At 39.6% G+C, this 17400-nt stretch overlaps 1 protein-coding gene across 1 annotated transcript; it reads left to right on the top strand.

Annotated features, from left to right (window-relative positions):
- The first annotated feature begins 16151 nt into the window (after positions 1 to 16151).
- On the top strand, positions 16152 to 17017 carry LOC122000317 (ethylene-responsive transcription factor ERF003-like). Its single transcript, XM_042554763.1, has 2 exons — positions 16152 to 16329; positions 16423 to 17017. Exons 1-2 carry the CDS (start codon positions 16247 to 16249, stop codon positions 16820 to 16822), a joined length of 483 nt encoding a protein of 160 aa, XP_042410697.1. The 5' UTR covers positions 16152 to 16246; the 3' UTR covers positions 16823 to 17017.
- The last annotated feature ends 383 nt before the right edge of the window (positions 17018 to 17400 follow it).

The raw sequence follows: 17400 nt of genomic DNA on the forward strand, positions 1-17400 counted from the left end.
TTGGCAGCGTGAAGATAGTCCGGTCGGGTCTTGAACCTCTTAAGCTCAGGGGAGATTGGCGGTCTGACCTGCCCCTGGGTTCGGAAAGCGGCCCGTTCGGGAAGACGCAGATAGAAGTAATACTCTTTCCAATGTTTATTGGAAGAGGGCAGTTTATTAAAGAAGACTAGACCGGGCCGAGCCTGGAACATGTAAGTACCCAACTCGGACTGTTTAGGGTAATAAAAATAATAAAAGACCTCCGGTTGGAGGGGAATGTTGTGGATTTTGAACAAGACAACAACACCGCATAGAAGGCGGAAGGTGTTAGGGACTAAGCTTCCGTGCGGAATGTCGAAAAAATTACAAACTTCTACGATGAAGGGATGGATTGGAAAGCACAGACCGGCTATGAACTGGTCGCGAAAAACACAGAAAGCTCCGCGCGGCGGTTTGTGTGGCCGAGCGGAGGGGGAGGGTAAGATAATTTCAAAATTAGAGGGGATGTCGAAATTGTCCATCAGAATATCGGCGTCGCGCCGATCGAAGCGCGACTCCATGGTAGTATACCACGGGCCGAGGACTTGGTCTTGAGGCTGAGAGGAACTGGCCATTGTCCGAACAGATGAAACCACAAAAGGCGAAGAAATGCAGATGATAGAAGGAAGAGGATGACAAACGAAACAGTTCCCAGAGGACCGAAACTCGGGAAAGAGACGCAAAGAAAACACAAGAACCAAAGATAGAAAAGAAGAACCTTACAGAGAAGAATGAAGATCAACAAGGAACACGGAATCGTCGGAAAGAGGAGAACCGAAGCTGCCGGAGCACTGAAGCACCAAAGGAGGTTACGGGACACGCGAAAGCACTGTTGGTGCAATATCCCTCAGGTCAAGGTTGACCTGGGTGACCAAGCTGAGTCTTGGTTTGAGTTTAGATGTTTGACAATAAGAAATTGATTGAAGAAGAGTCAAGTAGGTCAAGGTTGACCGGATACTTGACAGGGAAGTCCTGGTGAGTGAAGCCAGGCAGAAGGAAAACCCTAGTGAGTGAAGCTAGGTGAAAGTCCTGGTGAGTGAAGCCAGGCAGAAGGAAAACCCTAGTGAGTGAAGCTAGGTGAAAGTCCTGGTGAGTGAAGCCAGGCAGAAGGAAAACCCTAGTGAGTGAAGCTATGTGAAAGTCCTGGTGAGTGAAGCCAGGTGAAAGCCCTAGTGAGTGAAGCTAGGCAGAAGGAAAACCCTAGTGAGTGAAGCTAGGTGAAAGTCCTGGTGAGTGAAGCCAGGTGAAAGCCCTAGTGAGTGAAGCTAAGCAGATGGAAAACCCTAGTGAGTGAAGCTAGGTGAAAGTCCTGGTGAGTGAAGCCAGGCAAGGGAAAATCCAGATGGATCAAGGATGATCGGACATCTGGTGTTGGGAAGTCCAAGTAGGTCAAAGGATTGACTGGATACTTGGCATGAATAGAAAAGTCTAAGTGGGTTAAAGGGATTGACCAGACACTTGGTGGTAAGTCCTAGCAGGTTAAAGGAGTGACCAGATGCTAGGCATGATGTACCAACAGGTCAAGGTTGACCGGATGTTGGTTTGAGAGGCTTGGAACTTGGTTTTGGGCAAAAACCAAGTGTTGGATCGATCAGTGGATCGATCCAGGAGCTGGATCGATCAGTGGATCGATCCGGGCTCCTGGAGCGATCAGCCTGCCGGATCGATCCGTGGATCGATCAGATGTTCCAATCGATCGGTGGATCGATTGGGACGCTGGTGCTTGCGATCACCGGATCGATCCGTGGATCGATCCAGGCGTTTTCCCAGAGCACAGAGGCGCTCTGGATCGATCCGTGGATCGATCCAAAGCCTCCCCGATCGATTGGGAACATTCGAATCGATCGGGATCCGACCGTTGGCATCGATAAAGGCCGCAGGCGCACGATTCCTTCGGTATCTCTTCTCCGATTCACTCCAGATTTCTCGCCAGCTCCACAAAGCTCAGATCGCCAGTTCTTGAAGGATCTTGGAAGTTTTCCAAGTCAAGAGGCGGATCAAAGCCAAGAAGAGAAGCTAGGGTTAGGGTTTATACTCATTGTAAGCTTGTAAGCTTGTATTTCTTGTATCCTTTCCCTCTCTTCTTGTATTGAGTCTTGTAGGGCTTCTCCGCCCTTGGTAGTTACCATAAAGGAGAGTTTTATTTAGTGGAGGGTGTGTGTGTTGGTGTGGATCCTTGGATTAGTCACCTCTTGTGAGGTGGATACCAAGTAAACCAACAGTGTTAGCGTGGTGTGATTGTTCTTTGTATTTCCGCTGCACATCTTTGAAGGAACAAGCAACGCCAAGCACCGAGCGAACGCGACGAGCTATTCACCCCCCCCTCTAGCTACTTTTGGTCCTAACAAGTGGTATCAGAGCAAGGCCGCTCTTCACCGGAATCATCGCCGGAAGGGTCAAGTATAACAAGAAAAGCTAGAGGGTGAAGAAGTTGGAGAAAATTCTTCAAGTTCAAGACTTAAAAAGGCTCAACTTCAAGATGCAATTCCAAGATGGACATGGATTTGACACAAGGGTGGCTCCACCATATTCATCTACAAGCTTCGATTCTTGGAAATCAAGAATCGAAAATTTTCTTATGATGGAGATAGAGCAATGGTTTGCTCTCATGGAAGGTTTTGAAGCTCCCACAAATTCCAAGGGCAAAGTACTCAAAAGGAGCAAGTGGAGCAAAGACCAAATCCAAAGATGTGAGGCCAATGACAAAGTGACCAACTTTTGGTCAATTTATTGTCAAGCAACATCTTGGAACAAATTGGAGAGTTTGAAGATGCCAAGGAGCTTTGGAGAAAATTGGCAAGAATTCATGAGATCCCCTCCACTGTACCAAATCAAGGAGAATCCAAAGAGGGTGACTCATTGGATCAAGACCAAGAGGAGGACTCCGAGGTTGAGAGATGCTCAACCTCCGAAGAAGAAGTTCAAGAAGAAGCTTCATCTTTAAGGGAATGCAACGAAGGGAACAAGGAGGGAGCATACTCCTTGTTTCATATTCAAGATGATGAAGCCTCCACCTCTAGGATTGAGGGGGAGCAATCCTTGGTGACACCGGATCAAGAAGAAGGAGAAGCTTCTACATCCGGGTCAAGAGATGAAGAGATTGAAGAAGCTTCTACCTCCACGAGTCAAGAAAAATCAAATGGAGGAGAATCAACACCGGATCAAGAAGAAGGAGAAGCTTCTACATCCGGGTCAAGAGATGAAGAGATTGAAGAAGCTTCTACCTCCACGAGTCAAGAAAAATCAAATGGAGGAGAATCAAGATCGGATCAAGAGGAAGCTTCTACCTCCGGATCCAAAGGGAAAGATGCCACCCCTACAAGCAAAGGTATAAATATTTCAATTAAAAATAAAAATCATATTATATGCTTTGAGTGTAGGGAACATGGGCACTACAAGAGCAAGTGCCCTAAATTGGCCAAGAAGAAGGGCCAAGTGGCACAAAAGGGCAAGGCGAAGCCCAAGGAGATCATCCCCAACACAAAGAAGAGCAAGGAGCATATTATATGCTTCTCTTGCAATCAAAAGGGGCATTACCGAAGTCAATGCCCCAAGGGGAAGAAGATGGTCAAGGCTCAAGGAGGCATTCGTCAAGGGGGAGCCTCCAAGGTAAAGAAGAAGGTAACATTTATTGAGCCTACCCCTTTACATTATGGTAAAAAGCATGATAGTTCTAACTTATATCATTTTAATGCTATTTACCATGAAAATAGAAAGCATGATAGCGTTAAAGAAAAACATATAGCTTTTCATGCTAAAACCACTACACCTAAGGCTAGGAATGTAGGTAAAAGTCTAGGCAAGAACTCTAAGGATTTTAGATACAAGCCCAAGAACAAATATGCTCATGAATCAAATGAAAAATCTAAAACTAAGGACTTAGTGATAGAAAATCAAGTCTTGAGGTCAAGGCTTGATAAAATGGAAAGGACCCTAAAAAGGATGGAAAATATCCTAAAAGGGCAAAATGAGCATAGCCTAGGTCTAGGAGCACAAAGGTCATCTAATGGCCATAGAGGTTTGGGATACAAACCAAAGGCTAAGAAGGATGTGCCCTCTTACCATAGAGCTCCATATAGTTATGGAACAAACCCTAGGTCTAGTGGTCAAGCCAAGAATACTAGGGAAGTCATCCCTAAGAGTATTTTTGCAATAAATGTGACTAAGACTTCTAAGAAGTCTAAGAAAGTCACAAAGAAGGTTACAAGGGAAGCTATCCCTAGAGTTGACCTAGAAAATGTGACCAAGGCCTCTAAGAAGCCCAACAAGGTCACTAGGAAGGTATGTAGGGAAGTTATCCCTATTGAGTACCTAGAGCATCCAAGGAGCACCAATAGGTGTTGGGTTCCTAGGAGCATATTCTCTACCCCATAGATGGGTTAGAGAGTGTCAACTCCGATTAGAAGGGTAGTTAACCCAACTTTGAGGAAATTGACACTCAAGGAGCATTTTCAAGGTTTTAGTTAACCTTTGAAAATGAAATGGAATTATTGATTACTCCTTGAAAGAGTAAAATGTGTCTAATGGTGAAAAATTGATTTTATCTTAAAATGGCACAAATTGGGAAAACCTTGAGAAATACCAAGTTGGGATTTTGGTATTCTCTTGGAAATTTAAGGCAATCCGGGCCTTGATTTATGTAATCACTCTTGAGGAAAAATGGAATATGCCAACATTTGAGGACATGTTTATTTTCAATTGGCATACATTAAATCAAGGAAATTAGAAATGCCAAAGTTAGGCTTTGGCATTCTCTTGTAGCACTTTAGGGCAATCTAGGTTTAAGGTGTAAGTTTAGCTAAGACTTTAAGGATACTTAGATAGTTAATCTAGGTATATTTTATTTATGCTAAATCTTGCCATGATTGTTTGCCCATTATATGCCATGACATCATGTCTATTTTTGAATTCATTGTTTTAGTATGAAAAATCCAAAAATACCATGTCATGACATTCATACATCATGTAGTAATAGGATATTTTCTTTTGAAAATTATTTTCTTTTGATGTATGTCATAACATAATCATGCATTAAGTTTAATTCCTTGTAATTAAGGACGAATGGCATTTAACAACAATTATTGACAAGTGACATCCTAGGTGGATGTCTAATATTTATAGAATGCCTAGATAGATATGCATGATCCCTAGATTAGGGCAAAAACCAAAATCTACATCTCACAAAGACTATAAGGTGACTTGTATGTGATTAGTGTACATTAGATACAAGTGAGATGTTAGGATGATGAACAAAACTCAAAATGTTGATTTAGTGCATTCTTTTGAGTTTTTAGGTTCATCAAAACACATAGTTATGTGTTTTCCCATCATTGGGAAAGCTAATGTACAAGTCATGTGCATTATGCCCAAGGAACATGATGGGATATTGGTTTTGAAAATGTTTTTAAAATGTTTTTGGAAAACCTTGGTGAAGGCTATCTTTTGATAGTAATCACCATTGAATAGTTAGACACAAACTTGAAGAAAACACTAAAGTTTTTGCAAGTTTTCAAGTTTGTGTCAATCTTTGAAAATATGATGTATTTTCATAGAAAGCTATTTTTCCATGATTAAGTATGCCCTAAATAATGTCTACACGAAATTTCATGATTTTTGGATTTTTGTAGAATTTTCTAGGGGTTTCTGAAATGGAATTTCAGCAACTATTAGACTCGATCGATCCATGGATCGATTGGAGTGCCTGAATCGATCCATGGATCGATTCAGAAGGCAAATCTCGCGAGCAGTAGCTCTCTGGATCGATCAGCCGATCGATCCAGGTAGTCTGAATCGATCAGTGGATCGATTCAGAAAGGTTCAATCGATTGGAACCCAACTCCAATCGATCCAAGTTGCTGATTTTGGCTGGGAAGGTTTGATTTCAGCATCTTTGAACCTCTTTGAGTCTAGGTAACCATTCCAAACCCCTAAAATACATTTGTATACATACAAAGGGTGTTTTCATGTGAAACCAAGGATGGATTGGTTAAGGAAGGCTTCATTGAAGTTTAGGTTGAGGTTTGTTTCAAATTTTGAGTATTTGAACCTCAAAACTTCTAAATTTGGGTTTCCTAAAGGTTTTAGGGATTCCAAGTCATTGTTGGTACAATGACAGAAGTCACCACCATGTCTTTAGGGGGAGGGACTCTTTAAAGACATGAAAAATTACTTTTCATGAACCTTGGAAGGTGGTTAACCTTCTTTAAAGAAAATGCTCATGTATGAGCTTTTGAACTTGAAATGGGGAATGGATATCCTCATTATTTCAAGTGGGAACTCAAGTGGTTAGATAATGCTCAAGGTTGGGTATTTGTCTACATTGAGGGAGAAGTTAAGGATAAATGAAGGGTATGGGACCTTCATTATCGTGTTGATCACAACGAGTGATGTTGTGAACAATGATGAGTAACTCTTCAGGGGGAGAGTCGTCAACAAATGGATTTGTTGATGTGTACCCAAAATTGGGGCATGGGTTGATGTGTGCCCAAAGATGGATTGATGTGTGCCAATAGGGGGAGAATGAAAGGACCTATGAATGTGTGTAAGTTAGGCTTTCATTACCTAGAGGGAGTGTGCCCTCGTAGGGGGAGAATGAAGAGCTTAATTTATATGTTCATTACCTAGTGGCATGAAGATTGAGGCTATAGGATTAGCCTAACTTACATGTGGTATTGTAAGTGTTATTGTGGTATTGTCAAACATCAAAAAGGGGGAGATTGTTGGTGCAATATCCCTCAGGTCAAGGTTGACCTGGGTGACCAAGCTGAGTCTTGGTTTGAGTTTAGATGTTTGACAATAAGAAATTGATTGAAGAAGAGTCAAGTAGGTCAAGGTTGACCGGATACTTGACAGGGAAGTCCTGGTGAGTGAAGCCAGGCAGAAGGAAAACCCTAGTGAGTGAAGCTAGGTGAAAGTCCTGGTGAGTGAAGCCAGGCAGAAGGAAAACCCTAGTGAGTGAAGCTAGGTGAAAGTCCTGGTGAGTGAAGCCAGGCAGAAGGAAAACCCTAGTGAGTGAAGCTAGGTGAAAGTCCTGGTGAGTGAAGCCAGGTGAAAGCCCTAGTGAGTGAAGCTAGGCAGAAGGAAAACCCTAGTGAGTGAAGCTAGGTGAAAGTCCTGGTGAGTGAAGCCAGGTGAAAGCCCTAGTGAGTGAAGCTAGGCAGATGGAAAACCCTAGTGAGTGAAGCTAGGTGAAAGTCCTGGTGAGTGAAGCCAGGCAAGGGAAAATCCAGATGGATCAAGGATGATCGGACATCTGGTGTTGGGAAGTCCAAGTAGGTCAAAGGATTGACTGGATACTTGGCATGAATAGAAAAGTCTAAGTGGGTCAAAGGGATTGACCAGACACTTGGTGGGAAGTCCTAGCAGGTCAAAGGAGTGACCAGATGCTAGGCATGATGTACCAACAGGTCAAGGTTGACCGGATGTTGGTTTGAGAGGCTTGGAACTTGGTTTTGGGCAAAAACCAAGTGTTGGATCGATCAGTGGATCGATCCAGGCTTCTCCTAAGCGAACAGAGAGCCTCTGGATCGATCCGTGGATCGATCCAGATGTTCCAATCGATCAGTGGATCGATTGGGACGCGGCTGCTTCACGCGATAAGCGCTGGATCGATCCGTGGATCGATCCAGGCGTTTTTCCAGAGCACAAAGGCGCTCTGGATCGATCTGTGGATCGATCCAAAGCCTCCCCGATCGATTGGGAACATTCGAATCGATCGGGATCCGACCGTTGGCGTCGATAAAAGCCGCAGGCGTTCATTTCCTTCGGCATCTCTTCTCCGATTCACTCCAGATTTCTCGCCAGCTCCTCCACAGCACTCACAAAGCTCAGATCGCCAGTTCTTGAAGGATCTTGGAAGTTTTCCAAGTCAAGAGGCGGATCAAAGCCAAGAAGAGAAGCTAGGGTTAGGGTTTATACTCATTGTAAGCTTGTAAGCTTGTATTTCTTGTATCCTTTCCCTCTCTTCTTGTATTGAGTCTTGTAGGGCTTCTCCGCCCTTGGTAGTTACCATAAAGGAGAGTTTTATTTAGTGGAGGGTGTGTGTGTTGGTGTGGATCCTTGGATTAGTCACCTCTTGTGAGGTGGATACCAAGTAAACCAACCGTGTTAGCGTTGTGTGATTGTTCTTTGTATTTCCGCTGCACATCTTTGAAGGAACAAGCAACGCCGAGCACCGAGCGAACGCGACGAGCTATTCACCCCCCCCCCCCTCTAGCTACTTTTGGTCCTAACAAGCACAAATGCGGCGAGGAGGGGGAGAAGGCGAAGGCTTTATAGGGTTGAGCCCGAGCGGCCTCCATCGTTGGATGCAAGTCACAGGAACCGAAGCACGCATCGAGCCGTCCATTTCAAACTGCCTCGGTCTCGTTGCCCGTGATGCCACCGCCGTACGATGACGGCAGCAGCGCCACGTGACATTCGACCACTGGAGAGCATTTAATGAGCGCCTTCACGAGGCGCAGAGCGCATGCCCGACCTTAATGTCGAAGATTGATGCAAATTTCGAAGAGATCCGAGGAATGTTGGCGTTGACTGAGGCCGTAGCTACCCCCACACGAGTCGAGCGGAGGATGGTTTCTTAAATGCGCCACTCGGCGTAACTGGCGGTCCAGTCAGTCGGACTAATCGCCTCCTTCGACTAGACTTGAAGGGGAGGCAAGTGATCCGGCAGTAAGGATGGGGGACCCCCTTTGAGGGGAGTCAATGACACGTAGAGGTCAAAAGTCAAAAGGGTCAACATGGGATCCATCCGATCTGAGAAGGGTTGGGTCGATCGGCCTAACGGGTCCGGGCGGAATCAAAGACAACCCGACGGGGAGTTGGGTTTCCGACGCTCATGGTGAACAGGGTCATCGGGCCGAGCGGATAGTCCGCTCGACCGAGGCGTAAAGCAGCGATGCTGTGAAGGAACAGTCTCAGCCGAGCACCCGGTCGGACCGACGCCTACGCCCGGTTGGACCGATGCCTGCCGAGCGGATGAACGCTCGGCTCGGGGAAAAAAGGAGACCAGGACAAGGGGACATTGGGGAACATCATCTTCTGACAGCAGGCATATTCGACGACCAGGCCATACGCAAAATCGTACGACGGAAGGTTCCGCTGTCTCATCAGAGAGGTGCTCAGACTGTAGCGGTATGGTGTCAGGCATGCTCCTCTGGCAAGCCCATGCTAGGGCATGGTACAGGATACGTGTACGCCTCGGTAGGTGTGCACAAACCTCCCCACAGCTCTATATAAGAGCCCTCAGACTTCGCCGGAGATACGCAATCTCTCATATTCGGAGCCACTTCATCGTTTTCCTCTTGCCTGACTTGAGCGTCGGAGGGTCGTCGCCGGGAACCCCTTCCCGACTCGATTTCCTTACAGGTTCGTCGGAGCTCCATACGGCCGGTCAGAGATCCACGTCATCAGTTGGAAGAGAGCCACGTGCCCAGCGTCCATCGACTCAGCGTTCGGACAGGAACATAAATCAATACTTAATAATTAAATAATAAAATTTTTAATATTTAATATTTCAATTGTCAAAGTCAATATATAGGATTAATAAACAATTATCCTCCAAAATAATAACAAAAATACTTCAATTGCTAATATAAAATAAATAAAAATGTTTCAAATTCTATTTAATAATTAAATAATAAAAATTTCAATATTTAATATTTCAATTGACAAATCAATATATAGGATTAATAAATAATTATCCCCCAAAATAATAACAAAAATACTTCAATTGTTAATATAAAATAAATAAAAATGTTTCAAATTCAATAGATAACTAAAAGTGCTAACATCAAATAAATAAAACTTTTTTTTTCAAAATTCCATCTAATTGTTATTTACTGTGATAGTGGGAGAGTTCTACTATCACTTTTTTTTAATGTACATTTGATGAAAAACTTATATGCTGCCACGTAATATCTGACAAGATAGTTGTGATCTAGAAAATAAATTTAATTTAATATATCATTCTTCTATATAATTATTATTGAACATTAGTATTCAATATGTGACTATGTACTATGTAGGCAATAATTCAAGCCCATGAGATCCCCCAACATTTTTAAATATCATACATTGGATGACGTTTATAATAGCGATTTATACCAATCGATGCTAAAACAATGCAATAGATGCAATTTCAAAATCAATCTAAAAGTAATAGAGCAGTAGAAGTAGTTTATAGCTATAGTTTACACAACACATTATTAAAAGCATTCAATATGAGTTGTTTGTAAAATTGTTGATAGAAGTTAGAGTAATAAAAATGATTAATAATATCATATGATACATAATCATTGTTAAAAGTATCCAATATCAGTAGTTTTAGGATTATTTCTAATAGTTGTATCAATAAAAATAGTTTACAGCACAATTTATATAAATTGATGCTAAAACTATGTAATAAATGCAGTTTGAAAACCAATTCTAAAACATTAACGCAATATAAGCGGTTTGTAGTAGTACTTTACACAAACTTTTATTAACAGAATTCAATATGAGCAGTTTGATAACTGCTCCTAGAAGTTAAAGTAATAGAAATGGTTAGAGAAGTATTTGACACATGACCACTACTAAAAGTACCCAATATCAGCAGTTTCAATATTATTTTTAATAGTTGTATTATTAATGGTGGTTTATAGTAACGGTTTATTCAAATTGATGGTAAAGTTATTCAACAAGAGTGGTTATAAAATCATTCTAAAAAGGTAAGACAATAGGAACATTTTAGTTCAAACCGATCCCGTTGTTTGATTTTTCAGAGCGGTGTTAAAACCACTCCTAATAAATCACTCCTATATGGATATTTTTTTTATAGTGACTGTTCATGGACCATATTCATTAATAAAATTCTTTTTAATATGCTAAATAAATAATAAAATAAATAAATAAGTTTAAATTTCAAGCTCAATAACCAATCAAATATCTAAAAGTTTCAAACAATCAAACAAATTTGAATTGAGTGCTTGATAACATATAAATGAATCAAGCTCAAGCCAAGTTTGAATGAGAACTCGATAACATTTCAATTAAGCAAGCTCAAGCCAAGCTTCAAATAAGCTTAAGCTCATAAAAAATAAACTAAGCCAAGCTTGAACAATCATTTCAAAAGCTTGGTTCATTTTAAGCTCGGCTCAGTTTGGCTCGATTAACTTATCAAAAAACTTGAACACCCCAAAGTTTGGCTCAACTCGTTTACAACACTACATGTCCATAATCCATTGTTCACATTGAGCTTTTTGAATACTGGATCATCGGTGGTATTGATGTAGTAGATGTAGTAGCGGATTCTACTGGATTCATGAGGTTTACCTCATTGGATTATTTCTTAGCAATTTTATTTCATTTTTCATCAAAGTATAATTTCCAATTGTGATCAAGTTTTTGTTGTTGTTTGTCAAATTTTCAAATTCTATTAAATCTTATGGAGTTATAAAAGTAGTTATATTTGCGGGTATATATACGTATTCATCTAAGTTTTCAAAAAATCTTGTGTTGAGTCTTGTCAAAACATACAATCTATATTATTTGATGGGTATAAGAATTGATTGGCTAATTGTAAATATCTTCTGCCTAGTTGTTGTAATGTCCAAATATTATTTCTTATTAAGGAATTTTCGTCTTCCTCTTCCCCAATATTCATTAAATTAAAAGTTTCATGTTCTTCATTTTCCTTATTTTGTGAAGTCGAAGGTTCATAATCATTAAATCTAACTGTCAGGTCACTATGTCTATCTTTATAGATTATTGAATCTATTGGTTGAAGAGTTTGTGGTTGAGTATTTTGATCTAAATTGAGGCTCCAGTCTAGCCCTGTTAAAACTTCGGATAAGAAGTCTTTTGGCTTTAGGAGATAAATTCTTTTTGAGATAAAGGTTCAATGATGTTATATATTTATACCCTAAAGCTATTATTAATTAGAGTCATTATTTTTCCTAAGAATATTATATCATCTGTATGTTGTGTTTTTGGAAGTTTCCACGGCATTTGTCTTGGACAGTAATTTTAATATGTTTGATAAAATCTAAAATAATCATATTAAAGTTTGGACAAAAGAGTGTGATGCCTAGATTTGTATTCATGTCTACTTCAATAAGTCCTATGATTGTCTTTTTCATTGTCTGAAAATCTAGAGCCATAGAGAATTAAAAATACTTTAGCTTCTATACTCTTTCTAGTTAATCATCTAAAACCGAACACAATTAGTCCTAGGTGAATATAATTGTGTCTTCTTTGTAAGAGTGCTCTCGTAGACTCTTCGATCATAAGATTCAATCTTTCTTCTCTTTTGTTAGGAAGATGAAGAGGTTGTGTCCTATGGTATTTGTACAATGTTGTAGAAAAGGATAGTGTTCCTTGATTGTATATTTTTCTCGGATTAAGTAAATTTAATTGTTCATTTGAGAATGTTATTAAGTTTTGTTCTATATCAATCATATCTTCTAATTGATAAGTAGATGTACTATTATGTCTCCTGGTCATAATATTATCTAGAGAAGAGGTTGTATTTGTTTTTATTTGTCCTCTCACTATTCGTGAAGGGTCTGCAAAAGATTTAATCTGAGTTCTTGTAAATCTTATCTGATTGTTCTGCTTTATATGTAAGAGATTTATAGGTGCTAGGGGATTGTCTTGGGATGAATTTTCCAAATGTAATTTACTTAGATCTTTGTTTATATTGTCTAGTGCTTCTTTCCAATCAGTTTTTTTTATATATTCTTCTATAGATGTTTTTTTATGACTAATAGTCTATTTTCTAATAACGTTGTTTTGTAATGTACAGAAGTTAGTAATGATATGATAGTGTTGTTTTCTTGAATTAAAACTTGGTCTCCTTTTCCAATTAACTCAATACAATATTAACCATTTTCTTTTATCTTAGTGAAATATTTAGAGAAATCTAAGACTTCTTTGTAATGAGTATTTTTGTAGTGCATTTTGTTTATTTAAACTTGATTTCCTCAAGTGTAATATGAAGAAGTTTTAGTTCTCCTTTTATCGGGGTTTTATGTATGGTAATTAAGTCTTTAATTTGTAGTAAAACTATTTTAGACTAGAGTTTAAAATGTTTGGACTGAAGTTTTAAGTTTTTAGGCTTATTTCTTCAATAAACTTTGAAAGACTTAAGATTTCTTTCTTAGTATGAATGCTAAGTAGATTAAGTTGACTAAATCTTTTGTTTAAAGAATCTTGTGTTTTTTTTAGGAAGTATATGTTTCTTCTAACATCACTTATTATTTGTGTTTGTTGGACTAAAGTTTTGGATACTTATTCCAATAAGTTTTTATTTTATTTTTATTGAGAATCTAAGGTAGTTCGTATACTGAGGAGTAGATCTATGATAGTGTTTAAGTGTGGATGATCAATATGTAGACAGTGATCATATGTCATAAATCTAAAATATCAACTATGTTTATATTGATATGAAATAATAATTTTGGGGATTGGAAATCTAAATCTAAAAAGTCTAATTTTTGAAAATCTCTAGAATTAGAAGTCATATATTATATCATGGTTTGAAAGATCTTAAAATTGGAATTTGGGTTTGGAGTTAATATTTCTGGTGGTGAACAGTAACGGTAAACAATGATTATGAACAGTAAACCAATAAACAATAATTATGAATAATAATCAGTAAAAAGTACCAATGATTGATGTTTTTTGTTTAGGATGAATATAGTCACTTTTGGGAAGGGTGTTTTCCTCTGATTTGTTTTTTATTAGTAAGCTTCCCCTATTAGAAAGTAGCAAGAATCATATGTCTTATCATTTAAATTTTATCCCGACTTTTGCAGGTCTTATAACAATCTTTCAATAGCTCTTGTGATGTATGACCAACTCAATATGATCCCTTGAACTTTAAAGGGACAAAACTTTTGCCTCGAGACTCTAAATCAGGCTTTGTTATTGGCCATGCATGTAGAATTAAGAAAAGTACCAAGCTTTGAGCCCAAAATCCATTGTTTAGGTTCTCATCCGAGCATCCGAACATATTTTTACTAATTTTGGTAATTCCCATTTTGATGGTATTTAGGGTAATTTGGTTATTTCTGGTATATATGGGTCAATGTTTATCTATATCAGCGTCCGATTTTGGTAATTTTGATTTATGTTAAGAAATTTTCTTCTCTAGAAGGATATTTTTTCTTTCTCTACAAGATAGGAATTGATGTCCATATATTATGATTTTTCTTTTTTAGTCTTAGGGTCTAGAGTATATGCACATCTGTATAGCTGTATAAGAATTCATCCTTTATTATTAATAAAGTTTTTTTTTGACAAACATTAAGTTTCTCTTTATTTTTGGAGGTTATTTTTCTTACCTTCTTCTCAATTCCGTCTTTTTATCAACCCATAGAATAATCACTATTTTGTCTGACATCGTCTTATTGTCCAACTTAGTTAGCATAGGCTTTTACAAGTTTAAACCTTGAAACAGTTCCATCATCTTCCTTATATAATTACCTTTGTATAGACTGTATATTCAGATAAGGTATGAGAATTCTCGAAGACAAAGGAGACAAAAATAAAGTCTTTCCCTATACTTAGAAAATTTTATTAAGCTTTCATAGTATTTTTACAAGAAAACATACAAACTAGAAAATTACAAGCATACAAACTATCTTAGATAATAGTTAATTACAAACTTACATAAGGAAATAGTAAGGACATTATATATATAGTAGGGTTACCCTACACACCCACGGTGGGCGACCACTGTGGGCGCCTCTGATCATTGGAGGCACCCACGGTGGTCATGGGTGTGTAGAGTATATATATATTCACTAAAAAAGGATGATTTTTCTGTTATGCCAATAAATTTTTGCTTTAAGGTTTAAAAGTTGGGTTATAGTACTAAATATAAATAAATAAATAAAAATATTTGGGTGTGTATATATGGAAGTATTGAGAGTTATGCATGAATCACGTATGGAAAAGTGAGCATCATATAAAATATTTATGTGTCTGCTTTTGCACCTAAGGGGGCATGGATGTGGCAAGAGGGGGTCAACTCCTGCCACATGAATGACCCCCTTCGTAGGGATGACAATTTTTTCAACATGTTCAGGTTCCCTGGGGAAATCCGAAACAGAGGTGGGTTCGGGGAATTTTTTTGAGTTTTGGTTCAGGTTCGAGGAATTTTTTTGGGTTCAGGTCCGAGTTGGGACGGATATGGGGATTTTATTGCTGAACCCACCCCGATACAATATGATGAGGGATGATGGCGACGGGGATGGGGAAGAAGATTCCCTGATATCCTTTTATATCTAATTGTTCTCGGGGACGTGAAGCAGGAATGAGCTAGGATTTAATCCCCATGGGGGCAGAGATGGGAATTCTTCGTTTAGATGGGAGCGTGAATGGGGGCGGTGATAAAATTTAGGGATAAAGATAGAAATAGTAACTCTAGCTCAATCTCACCCTATTATCATCCCTAACCCCTCACGTGTGTGTGTGTGATAATAACAAAAAAAAAAAAAAAAAAAACAAACAAGTAAGCAAGCAAACAAACATAACCCGATACTCTGATTGTAATTCGTTACGATCACTATTTTTTTTCATAATTTTACAACATAAAACCGGAAACAACATCAACGACTTGAAAAAACCTTTTAAAAATAAAATTGAAAATTTGAAGACTCGAAAACTTGAAAACTCAACTCGATCACTTTCGTTGGGGGACTGTGTATATTTTTCCTAGAACATGATCTAATCTAACCCGTGTTCGTCTTTACATTTTGGGATCTCTTTCCTAAATTGCTCATAATGGCCTAACAAGCTAATTTTAAAAATATACTTATCATGAATAAATGCACCATATTAAAATTATTTTATTTTTTTTAATTCAAATAGTTAACTCTTTAAACTGATTGATTCAGTCCTGAAATTCCTGTGCTAGTAAAATCATTTTATTTATTGCATTTACGATTAGGTAATCTCTCGGTGCGATCTGCTAAATTCACTAATGACCTTTTTGTTTTTTTTGGGGTCAGGGACGAAATGGCTACAGTCAAGAGACCGGAAGTTAATTGCTTCCGTCAAGTCTACTATACGGTGAGGACTCTAGTTCAGGCGCAAGACCAGGAAACCGAGTGGACTATGAGCTCTGCGTTAACACACCTTTATAAGTACTCTACTCCCTTTCCACGGCCCCTCACAGAAGGCAAAACAGAGCACACTGCTTCTTCTGCTTCTGCTTCTGCTTCTGCTTCATCTCCCCCTGCAAATCATGGTCAGACCGCAGCAGCGCTACCACGGCGTCCGCCAACGCCACTGGGGCTCTTGGGTCTCCGAAATCCGCCACCCCCTCTTGTAAAAAAAGAAAAAAAAAAAACCTTAACTTGAACTCCTTTCTCGTAAATTTATCGATCCATGTTTCTAAATCACGGATCTTTGGGTTTGCAGGAAGACGAGGATTTGGCTCGGAACTTTCGAGACGGCGGAGGACGCGGCGCGCGCCTACGACGAGGCCGCTCGGCTCATGTGCGGGTCGCGCGTGCGGACCAACTTCCCCGGCGGTTCGCCGCCGAAGACCAACTACTTGTCCGCCGCGCTCACCGCGAAGCTCCACCGCTGCAACTCGGCGTCGCCGCAACCCTCTGGCCAGCCTAAGGATGCCTGCCGAGGTCGGCCGGCGTCCAACGGCCGCGAGACGTCCGTCTTCGCCGATGGCCTGCCGAAGCAGGAGGAGTGCGATCGCAATGAGGTTGAGTTCCGCTGCTTGGAGGAGAATCAAATAGAGCAGATGATAGAGGAGCTGCTCGATTCTGATCTCTGCATGGAGATCTGCTACACTTCTCTGTGATCAATCTATGCATTATCAGATTAATTAGTTGTTGTACAGCTTCTGTCGATATCTAATTGTTAGAGCACATTAGTTGAAATTATTGCTTGCTTAAAAGTCTTATGTACGCTGTACGCATTCCCTTTTCAGATCTTGAAATATATTATAGCAGTGGAACTTCTCTCCGTTATCTAATCTTCTATGGTTTTTCACAAAGAGTTTATGCAAAATGTTATCAATTTGGCATTTATTTCTCTCTCTCTGTTTTTTTCCGATATCTTGAGTTGGAAGTAGGAAAGTTCAGGTGCAACTAGTTGAACAAAAACTTCATCTTTCTACAAAAAATTGTTTCTGAGATGAATGCAAGTTTAGAATATTCAATTGTTAAATTGCTGTTATTAAAGATCATTTATAAGGAGGAAAGTCTATGGATTTGCAGTGATTACGATGGGGATTAAGTGAATCTTTGTAATGTATCAGAGCATGTGCCTGCACATGCCTTTAAAATATAGCAGTTTTGTCACATATGGAAACTTATGAGTGCCGAGCCAACCCGGACGATTTACCGCACACCGGCGCCGCGAGGACCCTGGGCTACA

Source organism: Zingiber officinale, chromosome 1A (genome assembly GCF_018446385.1).
Source record: "Zingiber officinale cultivar Zhangliang chromosome 1A, Zo_v1.1, whole genome shotgun sequence".
NCBI lineage: Eukaryota > Viridiplantae > Streptophyta > Magnoliopsida > Zingiberales > Zingiberaceae > Zingiber > Zingiber officinale.

What these genes read in the sequence shown, in the direction of transcription:
- LOC122000317 (XM_042554763.1), top strand. Translation starts at nt 16,247, where the DNA reads ATGGTCAGACCGCAGCAGCGCTACCACGGCGTCCGCCAACGCCACTGG. An exon ending in GAAATCCGCCACCCCCTCTT is followed by an intron (nt 16,330 to 16,422) that starts GTAAAAAAAGAA and finishes TTGGGTTTGCAG; the next exon opens with GAAGACGAGGATTTGGCTCG.